We start from the raw sequence: 15,868 nt of genomic DNA, 5'->3' as shown, positions 1-15,868 counted from the left end.
TCCCAGCTCCTGCCAACCTAGCAGTTTGAAAGCACGTCAAAGTGCAAGTAGATAAATAGGTACCGCTCCAGCGGGAAGGTAAACGGCGTTTCCATGCACTGCTCTGGTTCGCCAGAAGTGGCTTGGTCATGCTGACCACATGACCTGGAAGCTGTACACCGGCTCCCTCGGCCAATAAAGCGAGATGAGCGCCGCAACCCCAGAGTCGTCCACGACTGGACCTAGTGGTCAGGGGTCCCTTTACCTTTTTATCAGTACTAATATACTTTCTTCTTAACCCTCTGTGTACTGATACTTTGTGTAAGTACTTGAAGGACACTTCAGCACTTTCTGCCAAGGCAGCTCTGGGCTCAAAATCTAGTTATGCTTTCAAAACAATGCAAAAGTTTTGACACTCTGATCAGGATTGTGGAGCATTTTGGTTGTTTAGAAATAATCCTTAAAAACTGAGAACTTCACCACTAGGCCTGAATGAACTCTATACTATGTTCATTGTACCAGTGTGGTTTCTGTTACACAAGAAAGTATTGCATATTGAGGGATCTAACAAGGTTTCAAGTAGGTGTGATTGGAGAAAACAATTAGAAACAAAGGCAGTATTTGGTGAAGGTGCAAGTCTCCTGCTTCATGCCTTTTACCTTAATTTGCCTCTGTCTGCACCCAAACCAATTCCAAGCCTTGTCACAAACTTAAACTACTTAATTTTTACAAAATAGGGAGTAGAAGCCCCACAAGTGCAACACTTTGAGAGGAGAAAGAAAGGAAAACATGGCAGATGCTCCCCAAACCTAAGTTCTCCACTTATCAATGCTGTCTGGTCAGTCATTTCCCATAGCAACCCTCCAGCACTGTATTGTATCTCATAATTAGGGTAGCCAGATACAAAAGAAGACAGGTCCATTGGACCTTTAATAGTTATGTTGGAAGGGGTAGTTTCTGTAGATTGGAGCTTGAATAGTAAGTTATATCTACTGAGATCCCTTCTTTTACACAACTATTAGAGGTTCAGGAGCCCTATTCTCTTCTGCATCTGGCAACACCATTCACAACTTGCCTTCTCTTAGCATGCATGGAAGTAGTAGTTGTGTCTCTTCCCCACTAGAAAAGCTTTCCAATAAATCTCCCCTGTGCTGCTTTTCAACACTACCCTACTATAATTTACCAACTCAGCTAGAAGGAGATGTTCCTCCCTTTGGCTCAGGTATCTGTCATCAACTTGTTATATTGCTGGTGTGGAATTCAGAAATGCGCAATTTTTATTTTTTAAAATATATAAATATATACATAGATATAAAAATGCAACCAGCTGGGGAACTTGGAGCTGGGGAAAGAATCTATTCCACACGCAGACTACTTTAGAACATTTTGGCCTGATCCTGTATTGACAGTGCTGAAAAGCAACAGAAAGTTTGTGTGAGTCATAACTTCCACTCAAAAAAACCAGAACTTTTCGGTAAAATATGTCAGCAGGGGCAAAAGAGAGAGCTCACAAAAATGTAATGTGAGTGCCCAGCTTGAATGCCTGTCTTAGGTAAGTTGTTATCAAAGAGAAATTGCTTTCCTTCATGCAAAGGTTGGGTTATTACCTGCTGCCTCTTCCTCATCATGTTTCCCCCTTCACGTTATGTCTGGCCAGGACTTGCATTCCTCAGGTTATCTACCAGCGTCTCTGGCTCCAAGTATCCAGAAAGCATGACGCATGTACATAGTCCTGTCCCAGTCCCTGAACTAGGCTAGGATCAACTACTGTGCATAGTATTCCTGAAAAACTCTGCAGTTTTTTCAGATGCTTTGCAATTCCTGGATATAGCAACACATCAGCTGTTTCAGACAAATCCCAGGCCCAGCACAGGTTGAAGATCTGACTCTGTTCTGATGACTGCTTGCATCGCATGTCAAGATCCAAACATTTCACACCCACCAATGCAAAAAAAAGAAAAGTGTTTATTGCAAACATTGTCATTCCAGTGAAAGAAAATGTGCACGCTTTTGCTGGGGACATTTACTTTTCCACTTGCAATAGTAGAAGTTTCCAAACATTTTAATCAGCTTCAGCTGATGCACCAGCTGTGGCTATATCTGGATGGAGATAGACCTGCCACAGTGACCCACTTTCTGGTAACTTCCCATTCAGATTATTGCAATGTGTTGTATGTGGGGAAACCTTTGTTAATGGCCTGGAAACTGGAGTTGGTAGAAAATAGGGCTACATACGGTAAGTATTAACTGGGACTGGGCAATTTGCTCAAACGCCAGTCATGTATAAACTGCTAGTCTGTTTCCAGCCCTGTTCAAATTACTGGTCTTAATCTTCAAAGTGGTTGGGTACCAGGGTATCTGAACATTTGCCTTCCCTTCAGAGGCCCTGTTCTAGGTGCCCCAACACAGGTGATGTCAGTTGGGTGGCCATCAGAGCTTTTTATGTGTGATGGTGTCCCAGTTGTGGAATGTTTTTCCCAAAGAGCTTTGCCTGGCACCTGGTCATTGGCATGCCAAATGAGGGCTCCCCCTGGCCTTAAACCCTCCCCATTACCCCCCATATGTGATATTGCTGTTTTAAACCACTGTTTATATGCTATGTACATGTTTTTAGTCATCTGATTTTATTCTCTCTTCTGGAAATGTTTAGGCTGCGAGTTGTAGTTTTATAATATTGTTAATTTATGACATTGCATTTTACTTTTACTTTGCCATTTTATCTTTGAGAGCCATGTGTGTGTAGTCTTATAGTTATTATAATTATATGGCCATATAATTATATACTTATACTAGATCCTAGAAAGGCCCATTTAACATGAAGAGGGGAGAAAGGAAAGGAAATTAGCAGCCTACCATTCCCACATCTCCAGATAAAAAACAAACATAAAATAAAATGTTATGAAGCAAATGTAAATGAAAGCTGGAGAGCATAAAAAACATATTTCCTAGAATTGATAGTGCTGTCTCCTTTAATCTGTGAGAACCTTCCTTCAACCCACTTTTGTGGCAGATTGATGCAATTAGTCATGCATCTTTCAAATCTGCCTTGAGTAGCATTGAATTTCCCTGGAAGATCCAAGTTCAAGTTTCAGCTAAGCCATAAACTAGTGGGAATAATAATACTCATTTTCTCATCTGTAACTTGAGGTCTCTGAGTCACAGCGTGACCAGTCAGGGCCAAACCCACAGAACTGTAAGGGATCAAAAAGTGGCCACAAGGCCAGGCAATCCATCTACCAGTCTTCTTCCACAAACCAACCAACCTATGTAGTCCAAGCCACAGTGCACAACAAACAAAGGTCAGGTCTGCTGCACATTAATGATGGTAAGAAATGTTTTATAAAGGATGTGAGTTGAGGTCCTCTATGGTATTGAGAAAAACATCAGATGATGTGCAGACCATCCCAATTACAAGCCACTGCCATTGAGGATTGTAGTGCAATCCACAGCCACACAGAATTACAGACACCTTCTTGATCATACTTAACACTTAACTGATGTAGCCAATGTGGTTCCCTCCAAATGTCATTGAACTCAAGTTCTCGTCTTTCCTCACCATTGGCAAGGCTTGCTAGGGGGTTAAAGTCCAACAGTATCGGAGAGCCTCATGTTGTCTACCCCTGACTTTATTATTTATTTCATAAAAATTGTACACTGGTTGATTGTTTAAAAAAAGCGGTTTACAAAAAGATAAAACATTAAAATCAAACAAATCAAACGAAAACAGATTTAAATTCACACCAGCATTTCTAAGCATCTGGGTAGGCTTGCTTAAACAAGAATGTTTTTAGCAGGCACCAAAAATGCCTTAATTCAGCCTTTGCCTTGAGGCTGGTGATGCCTTGAGTCAGCCTTTTGTCAACCTGGTGACCGCCAGATATTTTAAACCACGCTGACTACGACGGATGGAAGCTGTAGACCATCTGGAGGGCACCATGCTGGCTGACTTAACTGTTCTCAGGGCTTGACTCTTGAGACCATACTTCTGTCTGCAGACTTAGGGCCAGGTTTGATGTAATGTCCCTGGCTTAATAAACGGTACTGTAATTCAACCAGGAAAGAACGTTTGGTCAGCATGTTTCCACCTTTCCTTCCTCTCGTTGCATGGCTTTGGTACTTTAATCCTGGTCATTACAACTGAAAAGTGGAACTGTGGTTTAATGTCAGTTCACTAACCAGGATGGTAAACCATAATCAAAGCATGGTTGCTGCACTGCCATCAAACCAGTTCCCTGTTTCAGACATACTGCAATGTGGAACTGTGGCTTAAAGAGATCAGGAAGAGATACAAGAGCCTATGCCCATCTACCAGTCTGCTTCAAGCATTATTTTTGTTTCTTGTTAGAAAGGGGCAGCTGTCCTGACGCGGACCTGTGCACTGGTTGCTGGCCTTCTGCTGTTCCTTCTGCTACCTCCTCTGTTGTTTACTGCCATAGAAGGCTGGACCTACGAAGAAGGGTTCTATTATTCTTTCATTACTCTTAGCACAATAGGCTTTGGAGATTATGTAATTGGTAAGTAGTTCAGACCTATTATATACAGAATGTTTTCAGACTTAGATAAACCAGTAGGTTTATTTAGTTTGGTTTTCTCTCTTCCTTTCAGTAAGCTCCCATGTGTGAGTTCCTGTTATGGGCAAAAAAAGTGGCCTTCTCAAGTTTGAGTCTAATAACAACAAGGAATAATACCCTGTTTCTTCAGCTGAAAGCTGAAGTGTCAACATTTGCTTCTGCAGCATAAGCTGAAAGAAGCGGCCCTACTTGAATGTGAAGGGCCCTTTGCTCTGGAGCACTTATGTGCTTGATTACACAAACACAGTTTGTGAGAGAACAATTTTTGGCTTCACTTCCACAAACAACCTCATGGCACATTGCTGTGGTGCCCTTTTCAGTGAGGGAAGCACTTAACTCTTTGGGAAAACAAGCACCGAATTAATCACTCAGGTTTAGAACAATCCGTGTGTGAGGTGTTTCTCACACAATCCCATGTAAGTACGCATGTGCACACACACACACACCCCTAGAGAGAGGAAAGCAGCCCTTTCCTAATGAACCACAAGCAGCTCTCAGATGAAAAGAGGCATCAACGGATGGTGCATGACACAGAATATGGCATTAATCCCAGTGAGGCAGTGATTTGAGGGCATTTGTTTGAAGAAGAAGGTGGAAAAGAGCAGTGTATACAGTATATACTTTTTAAAGGCCATATTAAATTATATAATGAGTAAATTAATTTCATTTCCCTTTGTAAACGAGTCTTGATTAGTCCAAGATACAACTCCATCTCCATTATGGTATGGCCTGGGCCTTTTGTTTTTTCCTTACTACTTGCATGAAAATAGGCCCTAAGGTTGCAGGTCTTGGATGCATCTCCATCAAGAGCCCTGCCAATGGAATGTGGACTTTGAATCAAAACAAGGTGCAAAATGCAAATTCCACCTCCACATAATGAGTATTCTTCTTTTTTATTCTGGTGGCTATGGGCAACTGACTCAACCATTAGGAATCATGTTTCTTAAGCTACATTTCCCTGGTTCATTTATGCTATACATTCCTGGGTAATGAAATCATAGTTCAGTGTGTCCTTTGGGTTGGTCTCTGACCTGGATGGTGTCCCATCTACTCTTAGATGCTCCAGACATTGCAGAATTTCATTTTTCTCAATCACCAGAGTGTTCTAGGCTCAATCCTGGTTGATTCAGTTCATTGTAAAATACTTATGTTTCTCTCTCAAGGGAGTGACATTTCATACCTCTAAACAGCTTGAGTCTTGTTTTTCCATAGGCATGAACCCTGAGCGTACCTACCCATCCTGGTATAAGAATGTGGTGTCTCTGTGGATTCTCTTTGGGATGGCTTGGCTAGCCCTGATCATCAATCTGTGCATCAGCTTGCTAGAGAACTCCAGTGGCCTCTGCCGGTGCTGCAAGAGAAGGAGCAGAGACGCAGAGCAAGAGTTAATAAGTGGCAACCCAAATGTCACTTTGGAATCTAAGGATGGGCAGAACTGCAACACAAAGGACACTAAGCCTGCGGAGCCAAATTGAATGGCATATATGCTTTATTCCACCAAAGTATTTAGGCTTTTGCTGGAGGGAAACATCCAGCTGGGCAGCCCATCACCAGAGCACCATTTCGTGGCACTGGCAGAAGTGTGGCTATGTGAGATCATCCAACTCGGACCAGAGTGGAAATCAAAGTCTGCTCGTTGGGTTGTTCAAGGACTGCCTTACATATGATTTCCTTTCTACGTGGAGATGAATCTCTGTGTCAGAGGAATAATAGGGCCTGTGCCATCTTAGCTGAAGGGCTTTTACATCACTGCAAGCGTGGGAGTTGGAAAACCATGAACATCACTGTGCAATTATGGCAATGTGTGGGAGGTTTCCCCCCTATATCAAGGTTATTTCTGTGTAGAAAAAATGTGAAGTGACTGTCTCACTTATTAACCACTGCTCAAAATGCTGCTGTGGTATTGCAACTTATTGACTTTGTAGGGTTATCTGCCCAATAGAAGGCTGAGCAGATGCTGCCACAGTCCTTGCCTTTAATAAAGAGCATTTGTACTCCAAAGCGTGGCAGGTTCTGTTGCATATACTTATCTCAGGTAACTGCCAAGGGGCTAGAATAAAGTCAACCAGTGCCACTCTCTGGAACCAACGCCGTAGATTCGCCTTTCTCAACCTGTGGGTCCCCAGATGTTGTTGGACTACACCTCCCATCACCCCCTAGCTAGCAAGGCCAGAGCTCAGGGATGATGGGAGTTGTAGTCCAACAACATCTGGGGAACCACTGCCATAGATAGAAGTGGAGCGCCAAGTGCCCCACTCTCAACTCACCAAGATGGTCCAGGTCAACGGTATCAAAAGTTGCTGAGAGAGTGAGCAAGATCAACAGGGTTGCACTTCGCCTGTCCCTCTCCTGTTAATGGTCCACCCCCTCTGGGTGACCAGGACTGATTCAGTCCCAGCTAGATAATCTGTTTCCTCTAGGAGGGCCTGGTGCTGCACAGCCGCTACCACCAGAGCCCAGGCCAATGGAGCAGTCACAGTGCCACTACTTTAAGCACAGCAGGCACCACTTTTGTCATTGAGAGCTCACCATTTCCCCCACACTATATGCAAGTATCTTTTTTATATATCGGGTGACAGGGTTTGAGAACTTACCTGCTGAATCAGACAAAGGTTCATTTGGTCTGGTACTATCATTTCACTATCATGTCTGCCAGTGGGGATGTGATAGCTGTTTGTTTCTACCCAGCATCTCATAAGTGGTGGCATCAGGCTTGCCATTTTTAGATATTGTGTGCCAATAGCCATTTTGTTGGGGCTCAGTTGGGCGGGGGCCACCCTTACCTTACTAAAACCACCAGAGTCAGACGCAATATCCATAAAGGCAGGGAGGAGGGGGAAGAAGAAAAAGATGGCAGAGGGTGCTAGTGGTAATAATAATAATAATAATAATTTTTTTATTTATACCCCGCCCTTCCCGGTTCAGAAACCCGGGCTTAGGGCGGCTAACACTAAATTTTAAACACTTAATTGCAATACAACATAAAAGCAGCATAGAAGCCGTAGAAGCAAGAGCAATCCTGTCATGGAGGCAGCAGCTAATTCCAGTTTCCTTCATTGGGAATAAATGCCTATGAGTGAGTACACCAAGGAGGCAAGAAATTGAAAAGCATATGGAAAGCAAACCCAGAAGATGGATGAAAGAAAAAACTGTGTTATAATATACCATGGTCATTTTGGCAGAGACCAAAGGGGCTTCCTTCCTGTCCCTATCTGGAGAACCACAGGCTTCCCTTCTCTGGGCTAATCAATGTTAAAGTGATTTATGCTTGTGTCCATCACAACATTTTCTGGAATGCTTCCCCCCCCCCCCCCCCGCTTGCATTTCATTTATGTACCTCTTCCACTGGCACCCTCATCCCATCCATCTGCACACTTGCACCATATTTGGCTGCTGGTGATTTTGATGCAACTAAACAGCATTTGCTTCTTTCCCCAAACTCTAGCTTTTGTACCATTAGGCACTGTCCCATTGTAATTTGATCATCTCACCTAATCTGTCTGCAAAGATCCTGTCAGCACGTCAGATTCTCTGTTGCTTCCGGCAAGTTTCTGCTGTTTCCCAGGGCTTTGGAGTGGGGTGAGGTATTCCTAGCAGAAGGAGATTTGTATCACAAAGGGTGGAAAAATCACCCACAGAACAGTTGTCTGCCAAAACCGGGAAGGTTATTCGTTCAAGGGTGACTAAAGAAAAACATGCCCACTCAGCTGCTTGTTGCAGATGACTGGGATTCTTCCACAATCTCCATTGGAAAATTACAGGAGATACTTTAAGGTCTTTAAAAGGTTTCTTCTGAGGCCATGCATGTGGTTTTGCTTAAACAACCATGTAATTAATTTTTTTTTAATACAATGCTTATTGAAAGTTCCGCAACCAAATAAATAGTTCACACCCTGTGAAAACATACATTAGCATTCAAAACAAGTGACCAGAAAGTTTAAGGAAATTCCAGCACTTGTTTCCCAGTTTCTAAAGAAGCTTTTTAGATTGCACAAGCACTTGAAAGTGAACGAAGTTATCATGCATCAACATTATGCTTGGGTGCAATGGTGGTAGGCAAGATATTGGCCTGGTTTGTACATCATGTTGATCCAAACTATGGCTTAGTGCTAATGTACGAGTTTAGGATGAAGAGTGAGATGATGAAGATTATAATTATAATCATAGTTATAATTAATGTAGTTTATTTACTATTTGTGTGTGTGTGATTGTGGTGGAATCCTAATCAATAAAGATTATTTTCCAGCTCGCCCCACCCCCTCTTCCCCCCATAGACCTCTATTATTCGCATGCACCCCGGCTATCATTCTCTGAAGGGTTTGGCATGGCTTGTGTATAATTTCCCAGACAATCTTCCTTTTAGCCTGCAGGGCAAGCTCTGCATAGTTTCAGCAATACACCTAACTAAATGTTGCCATTCAAGACGTAGGCCTGGTTCACACAACATGGTAAGACAGAAACTATAGCTTTGGAGGATCACATGAGAGAGGAGCTTGTAGTCTCTTTGGTCCTCTCTGATTCTTTTTGTTCCTTTACATACTGAGCTATGCAAAGGTTTGTCTTAACATGTCATCCGAACCCAGGCTCATGTTTAATCTGTCCCCTCACTAACCATGACCCATAGGCTGTAGCCAAGGTTTGTTCTTCACTTAGCCCAGAGCACACTTAGTGTGGGAGTAAAAAAGGGGGAGGAGCTAGGTACTTGTGCATTTCTCTCCCACAGCCCTTAGCTAGCTTATAACATACACATTATTCTCAATTGCCGTAAGAATTTCTCCTGCATACTGTAAACACCAGGCCTTAGGATACTCCTATTTTTCTGAACTCGTTAGACTGAGACATTTGGTCACAACATGATGCCTCTTATACAGCTATTAATAGCACAGGAACCCTTTTTTTGGATCTGCAAAATGTTCCAGAACTGCCCCTTGCTTCATTAATTAAAGGGAATTCAGATACTGTTACAACCCTGGGCTCAACATTAAATATCACTGTTATTTTAAAACATTAAAAAAAGCATTTCTGTTCATCTCACTGTATATTTTTTGTGACTGAATTTATGTTTCCACTGCTTTGTCCCATTTGGAATATTTTAACAACTTCAGAGAATCCCCAATGAACAAACAGAGTGCTGTCCAAACGTGAGTTTAAACCAATAAGCCTTAGATTAGGACATGAAAACACTAGCCAGCTTTCAAAAGTTTAGAAACCAGGAAAGAAAATATATAAAGCAGCAGCAAGTGTACTGTTCAGGACCCAAGACTGGTCATGGGTGGTAGACTCATTCCAATGTAGGAAACATAATTATTTCGAGTTCAAAAAGAAAACTTCCAAGGAAAGCAGCAAAATGTCAGCCAGGATTTCAAAGGAATACACCTAATGCTTCTCATGCCAGAGCATATTTGCAAAACAGCCTCAGACATAGCTATTTGTCCAAAGTAATTTCATGGGTGCAAAATCCAGAATCTGATACAGAACCTGTGTTCCCAAGAATCTCCCCTTTCTTTCCGGCCTTCATGGCTGGGAAAATGTTTGTCTTTCAAGACTTCCATTCATTCATTTACCTCTAGGTTTCACAAAGGCATCTGGTCTGCCACTGTGGGAACTGAGTACTGGACTAGATGGGCCACTGGCCTGATCCAACAGGCTGTTCTTATACAGGCGTCTCCCCGCTTATGCACAACTGACTTGCATGTGACCGCATATATAGGCTTGGTGCTGGAAAATAGATTCAAACCAGAAAATAGTGGGAGAGAGCTGGAGAGTCCTTGTGGCTCATGAGGAGACCCTCCCCAGAACCTGAAGAGGATGTCAGTGAGGGTAGAGGAGGTCCTGAAGTTTTGTTTATGCTGTTCAGCCTCCCCTCCTAGCAGCTGCTCTATGGGGTAGTGCAGCAGCAGCAACTTTCCTGTGCGGCCTCCAGCCGACCCCAGTGCTTCAGCTCTGGTGGAAAAGAGAGTTGTGTAGACAGAACTGGAGAGCAGGGGGAAAACAGGTGTTCAGAGGGTTTTTAGAGGGTGCTCCCAACTTAACTGATTTTCACTTAGGCACGTGGCACCCCAGAATGTAATCCCCACGTAAGTGGGGGGGCACCTTTATACTTGGCAAATGTATATGCTGCTTTTCTGGAAACAGCACTCATTATTATAAATGTTCACACACTACAAAGCAGTGGCAACTAAAAGGGCACATAAATACAATGATAATACTGTACACAGAGAAGAACAAGGGCATGGTCTGAGGATACATGATACTGCCTTTCTGAAATTAAGCAAATCTGGGTCTCATTAGTGCTAGGATGGTAGAATGCCTAGGAACCACATGTACACAATCTTGGTTTCCATGTCGCATGAAAAGGGGGGAGTATAAAATGTACTAAATAAATAAAGCTCCCCTTACTACTCCTGTCATTTACTTATCCATACATTTTCCCCCTACCACAGCATAGCTCCTTTCTGTAGGTAAAGGGGGAGGGGCCAGTGTCCATTACACTCTTATCAAAATATGCCCACAGGCTCAAAAGCCTTGGCAGCCCATGGTCTCTAGCCAGTGCTAGGAAAGTTTGTTTTAAAAAGGAACTAGCTGCAGTTCAAGTTCATCGTGCCCCAAAAGGGACTAGTTTGGTTCGAATTTAAAAAATAAATAAATCCGTGGCCATTTTTTAACAACATTGGAAATGTAACAAGCTGTGGTGCTCAAGAATACATCAGGACCACACACAGGTAAAAAGATGTCTGGCAGACATCATTTCAACAGGTGCGTGCATTTCCATACTAGAAAAGGCTTGCACTGTTTAATTTGTGCTAGCCACACACCTGTTGAAAGACACAGTGAATCATTGGCTCCCACCCCCGGCCTCCGAGCCTGTACTTCCTGCTGCAAGAAGCACCGGTTGGAAGAAGTCCTGAATGCTGCAACCTTGTGTCATAGGGGAATTTCCCCAGTCTCTTGATCGTTCTGATCGTTCTTCTCTGAACCTTTTCCAACCCTACAAAATCATTTTGAAAGGGGAGGCAGTCAGAATTGTGCACAGTATTCCAAATGTGGCAGCACCTTAGATTTCTGACATTATGTCAGAAGTTTTATTTTTCCATCCACAGCTACCACACTGGGTTGATACCCTCCCTGAGCTACGACCTTGAGGTCTTCTTCCTAGTCAGTCAATTCCTGAGTGTAGCTTTATAATTTTGCTGCGGTAGCTGCTTGATGGTGCAACGCTCTCCCCAAGTGTTATGTACTGAGTTGAATAGGATCCAAACTGCAGCAGTCTGATTGGTCCTAGAACAATAGGATCCAAAAGGCAGCAGCCTGATTGGTCCTAGAACAATAGGATTCAGAATGCAGCAGTCTGATTGGTCCTAGAACAAGGCAGCAGTATGATTGGTTGGCAGGAACCACCCAATCATGCTCCAGATAGAAGTGAATCCACAACCTGATTGGCTTACAGTAGAATTCCGGAATTAGCCAATCATGTGCAGCCCATTGTGTAAATAATGTATATAAAGCAGATACTTTGAGGGGACTTTCATTCATTCCTCCTCACCACTATGAGCTGAATAAAGAGCATGAAATCACTTTGCGACTCTGAGTATATTTCACCAAGGAATCTTACTTGTTGCTAACTTTGCCATTATATTGGCAAATATATTTTTATTCTCCTGCACTTTTGGAGAGCACTAATTTTCAGGCCTGTGGTGACACTCCCTCCCCTTTACTTTTAACAATTTTAATATTTATATATTTGCATTGTCTCAATGAATTTCCTTTTACATATTGTATCCTGTACTTTATTGTCCTGTAAATCACTCCAGGACTTCTTTTGGGTGTGTGAAGTAATATGTAAACACACAATAAACTAAACTGTGGTTCATTTCCCTCTCATTTAAACCAGCTATTAATGCCTCCCTATATCACATACTGCAGGAAATCTTGAATCTATGCTTGCACAAAACTGATTTTTAAAACCCTCTCTTTAAGTACTATAAAGTGCTGCTGCGTATTATTAGCATGATAATCTTGTGAACTGCCCTGATATCTTTTGATGAAGGGCGGTATATAAATCTAGTAATAAATAAAGAATAAAACAACACAGTCAATTAAATCTGGTGTTACCCTCTCCTCATCACTGCCAATGTGGCAGCCTCCATTATTTTCTGCCAGTTGGGTGGTATTTCATTGATGTGGGCAACTCAAAGGCTCCCATTCCTTGCTGGCTGGTTTTGGAGCATCACATAAAGGTTTGGAGTTAAACTTCAGCTAGACAGGCTGTGATACACAGGGCAAATGCCATAGAGCATATGCAACACTCTTGAAGAAAAATAGCTACATTTTTGCTCAGTCACCATCACATTTAAAAGAAATGGAGGTAATGGAATATCACCATTCATAGTTTTCCTGCATGGAAAATCCAGCAGTGTTGGAATCCAACCCTCTTTTATTTTATTATGTTGTTATTTAACATTTACTTAAATCTTGGTTCAATTGAGTAACAAAATAGAGCAAGGAAAGCTTTTTTTCCACACCGTTACCATGACTGTAATGCGATTTCTTTACTCCTGAGTGATATTTGCAAAGCTCAACATGAGAATGAAACCCTCAGATACTAGGCTCCCCCCCCCCCCGAGATGACCATTGGCATTACCCATTACTTCACCCACAGGTTTCATTCAAAGCCAACTCTTCTGCCTTGAACTCTGCAAATATTCCGTTTCGGAAAACATTTCCCCTCCCTCTCCCCAAAATAGAAACATCAAGTCTGGCTGCATAGCTCTAACATTTTAAAACCTTTTAAATATGTTCTTTAACTCCATTTAATCTGGCTAGTTGGGAGCTTCTTTCTATTTGTTTTCCACTGATGTGGAAATCGTCCAGATCTTTCAAACCAATCCGATGCTTCCAGCATCTGGAGACAACATCAAATTCATCTGATAACTGTTATCTCTGTTGCCTTGCAACGTGGAGTTCAGTCCTCAGAAGGATACTTAAAGGTAAAGTGCTTCTTGCATTCTTGAGATGGTATCACCAGGGGAGGGTTCAAACCCGTGTTGACTATAAATAGCTGTAAAATGAAGTAGCATCAAGCGGGAGATGTTATCAAACATTACTGTAACTATTTCCCCCTCCAGTATAAATGAGTTAACTGCAGCTGTTTGTCTGGATCAGTATTCTGGCCCTCTCCATATCTTTTGGACTACAGCTTTCATCAGCCCCTAGCAAGTTGAAGCCACTGCTGGAAGTGGCACCTGCCTTCTTCACAAATCACACTGGGGGCAGGAGACAACAAAATTGACACAACCAGTGCTTTTTTTGTTTTAAAAAAATGTTTAGAGGTACTCTCATTTTCCTACTCATATTGAAATACTGCCCCTCAATGAGGTAAAACTTAGATTCACAAAATGTTTAGGGGTATGCATACCGCTGCGTACCCCCAGAAAAAAGTAGTGGCCACAAATATAACAAAGGCAAATCCAGGAGATTCTAGTGCAGAGCAGCTGTGAAAAAGCTGAATTCCATGCTAGGGATCATTAGGAAAGGGGCTGAAAATAAAACTGCCAGAATCATAATGCTGTTATACAAATTTCTGGTGAGACCACCTGCTATGTTCTAACCTTGGATCCTAGAACAATAGGCAAGTAGGATCCTAGAATGCAACAACTGATTGGCTTGCAGGAGAAAACCAATCAGGCTCCAGGAAGAAGTTAATCAGCCTATTAGGGTGGTAGGATTGTAGAATGCAACAACTGATTGGCCTGCAGGAAAAGACCAATCAGGCTCCAGGAGGGAAGCAGAATCAGCCAATCAGACGGGACTCATTGTGTAAATAATGTATATAAAAGCCTGAGGTTTGGGGGGGGCAATTCAATCACTGTTTTACAAGCTGCAATAAAGAGCATGAAATCACTACAGGACTCCGAGTATATTTCACCACACTTGGAATGGAGAGCAGCAGGGGTCCCTGAAGTCTCTCAGTGCTCTGAGACTGGGTTCTGCACGACAACATGGATCTGACTCAGCTCAGTCTTTATTGGGACTGAATTCAGGGATGCTAGAACTCTAAGAAAAGAATGGACAGAAAATAACGTTCTTCATAGACAGGGAATGTTTTCATAGGATTTAACTGCATTTCCTCCTTTCATTTTATAAGAGATTTGGAGGAACGGGGGGAAATAAATAAACATTTCCTAATATGATCTACCTCTTGTGGCTTTTCTCTTTGTTGTGGCAGGGTTTCCTGTGTATGTTTGGGCTAAAAGAATAATTGCAGCAGATCAGAGGCTATGAAAAGCTGGGCTTACTATTTGTGTATAAAATTATTCAAGGTGCAGAGAAATTGGATAGGGAGGCATTTTTCTCCCCTTCTCATAATCCTAGAACCAGGGGTCGTCCCAATGAAGCTGAACAGTGGGAGAGTCAGGAGAGACAACAAGAAGTACCATATTCTTTGCTCTATAAGACTCACTTTTTCCCTCCTAAAAAGTAAGGGGAAATGTGTGTGCGTCTTATGGAGTGAATGCAGGCTACACAGCTATCCCAGAAGCCAGAACAGCAAGAGGGATTGCTGCTTTCACTGCGCAGCGATCCCTCTTGCTGTTCTGGCTTCTGAGATTCAGAATATTTTTTTTCTTGTTTTCCTCCTCCAAAAACTAGGTGCGTCTTGTGGTCTGGTGCGTCTTATAGAGCGAAAAATACGGTACTTCCTTGCACAGGGCATAGCTAAGCTACAGAATTGGCTCCTTCAAGATGTAGTGTTGGCTGCCAATGCAGGCAGATATCAAAGGGGAGTAGATTAATTCAGGGAGGGTAATGTTATCAGGAGCTACTAATCATAATGGCTATATTACCTAAGTATTAGAAACATCTGAAAAATAAGTTAAGCCCAGCAGTACCGTTCGGGTACATCTCATTCCAGATCAATTCCAAGAAGCGGCAGATAAGAGGTCAATCACTGCAATCCCACACCCAAGTCAAAGCAATGCTGGTGTTAGCCCCTGGCATCACATCACAATGATCCTGGGCCCTCCCAGCAGCAAAGTTGTTTTGCCTCGAGCAAGACAATTACCAGCAGAAACAGGAGATAGCAAAACAACCCTGGCAGTCACTCCCCTAGCTTCCATGTCAACGCTCCCACCAGTTGCAACACTGATTTGCACACCAGCAGTGCCTGCGCCTTACCCACCCAGGGAAGCCTCAGATCAAGGCACAAAAATGGTTGAATGCCCGGATGATGCTATGGAACTTGGTAGGCCCAACTTTTCACATAAGGCATCTATCCAGGTACCTCAGCACCTCCACTGCCCATGTTGCAGTGGGAGAGATAG

The 15,868-nt window shown here is 42.7% G+C and overlaps 1 protein-coding gene across 1 annotated transcript in view; it reads left to right on the top strand.

Moving 5' to 3' along the window:
- Positions 1–14,451, top strand: part of KCNK17 (potassium two pore domain channel subfamily K member 17) — a 35,521-nt gene extending 21,070 nt beyond the window's left edge. Inside the window, exons 4-6 of the mRNA XM_083604617.1 lie at positions 4,325–4,493; positions 5,763–11,777; positions 12,154–14,451. Of these exons, the coding sequence (XP_083460743.1) occupies positions 4,325–4,493; positions 5,763–6,025 (432 nt within the window). The 3' untranslated portion in view covers positions 6,026–11,777; positions 12,154–14,451. The remainder of the gene's footprint in view (positions 1–4,324; positions 4,494–5,762; positions 11,778–12,153) is intronic.
- The last annotated feature ends 1,417 nt before the right edge of the window (positions 14,452–15,868 follow it).

The sequence above is a fragment of the Podarcis filfolensis genome (assembly GCF_964270895.1).
Source record: "Podarcis filfolensis genome assembly, chromosome: 3".
In the NCBI taxonomy this organism is placed as follows: domain Eukaryota; kingdom Metazoa; phylum Chordata; class Lepidosauria; order Squamata; family Lacertidae; genus Podarcis; species Podarcis filfolensis.
This window is presented reverse-complemented; position numbering and strand designations above follow the sequence as displayed.